We start from the raw sequence: 1,235 nt of genomic DNA, 5'->3' as shown, positions 1-1,235 counted from the left end.
TCCCGCCCGGCCCTGCCCAACCCCGCCCCTTCCCCGCCGCCCGGCCCCCCATTCCAGCTCCTGCTCCCACTCACCATCTTGCCGACACGTTACTTCCGCCCACACGTCCGCTCCCACCCTGACGTGCTACGTTACATGCGACGTTTGCGTCACACAACGCGCCAGCCGGGCAAGGAAGGGGCGGGGCCGAGCTGGGCTGCGAGCCGGCGCTTCGAGAGGTGCGTCGAGAGGCAGCCGCCTTGGCGCGAGGGTGTTCGGCGCATGCGCTTGAGCGAGGGCCAGCCTGTGGCAGACGGAGCTTAAATCAGGGAGAGATGATTGCTCCCGATTCAGGAGATTTGCGGCGATGAGCCTGAGCTGTCCCAAAGGCTCCACACAGCTGCATGGGGTGGGAGGCTGGAACTTGCCTCAGCCCATGAGCCTGGTTTCTGCGGGCCCTGAGGCCTGGCCACCCAGTACTGAGCGTGCCTGTGAATTTCCCGTCCCTGTGCACACCCCGGCAGGGGCGCATGCCCCCCTGAATTGTGCATGGAGCAGAGGCAGCTACCACTGGTTGCTGGGCTTTGCGCAACACTGCAGCTGCCCCAGGAGCCGTGTGATGCTGTTGAGCCCCAGCTCAAGTCTGGGATGGTGCCCGGTATGCAAAAGCCAATAAAGATACCAGGGGTGAAAGTATAAAGATTTATTGCTAGCAATACAAGGTGCAAGCAGAATAATTTCACGTAACAAGCACACAGATTCTTAATTATGAGCATCTTTTATACAGGAGTATTGGACCTTCATAAGCATTCTTGTTTGCTAATTGGTTATAAGGGAGTGACGCAAGGAGTTCTTTACTGAGCATGTCTCTATACCTGTGTTTTAGCTATGTATCTCATTTCCATACATGTATGTTTCATTAGCATACTTTCTCCCCACCTAGGGGTGTGAATCTTAATATTTAAATCAGCTCTTTGCCCTACTCCACTAATTCTGTTTTTATTTTCAAGTCTCCTTTATCTAAGACTGTCTTCTCCTTATCATTGCAATTGAGCATTAGTTACAGAACAGAGACTTTTGCTTGGGCTATGTGTAGTGGTTTCTAGGTCAAACCTAACAATGCCACATGTGTTCCACCATCAGGCAGGCAGGGGTGTAGCACAGCCTGGCAGCAGCAGGCATCTGGCATCACAATGCTCCTGGGGCAGCTGCAGTGGCGCACAAAGCCTAGCGTGCAGCAGGCACTGCCTCCACCC

At 54.6% G+C, this 1,235-nt stretch overlaps 1 protein-coding gene across 1 annotated transcript in view; it reads right to left on the bottom strand.

Annotated features, from left to right (window-relative positions):
• Nucleotides 1-195, bottom strand: part of POMP (proteasome maturation protein) — a 14,650-nt gene extending 14,455 nt beyond the window's left edge. The window contains exon 1 of the mRNA XM_006027490.3: nt 75-195. Within this exon, the coding sequence (XP_006027552.1) occupies nt 75-77 (3 nt within the window). The 5' untranslated portion in view covers nt 78-195. The remainder of the gene's footprint in view (nt 1-74) is intronic.
• Nucleotides 196-1,235: the final 1,040 nt, after the last annotated feature.

The sequence above is a fragment of the Alligator sinensis genome, unplaced genomic scaffold (genome assembly GCF_000455745.1).
Source record: "Alligator sinensis unplaced genomic scaffold, ASM45574v1 scaffold84_2, whole genome shotgun sequence".
In the NCBI taxonomy this organism is placed as follows: domain Eukaryota; kingdom Metazoa; phylum Chordata; order Crocodylia; family Alligatoridae; genus Alligator; species Alligator sinensis.
This window is presented reverse-complemented; position numbering and strand designations above follow the sequence as displayed.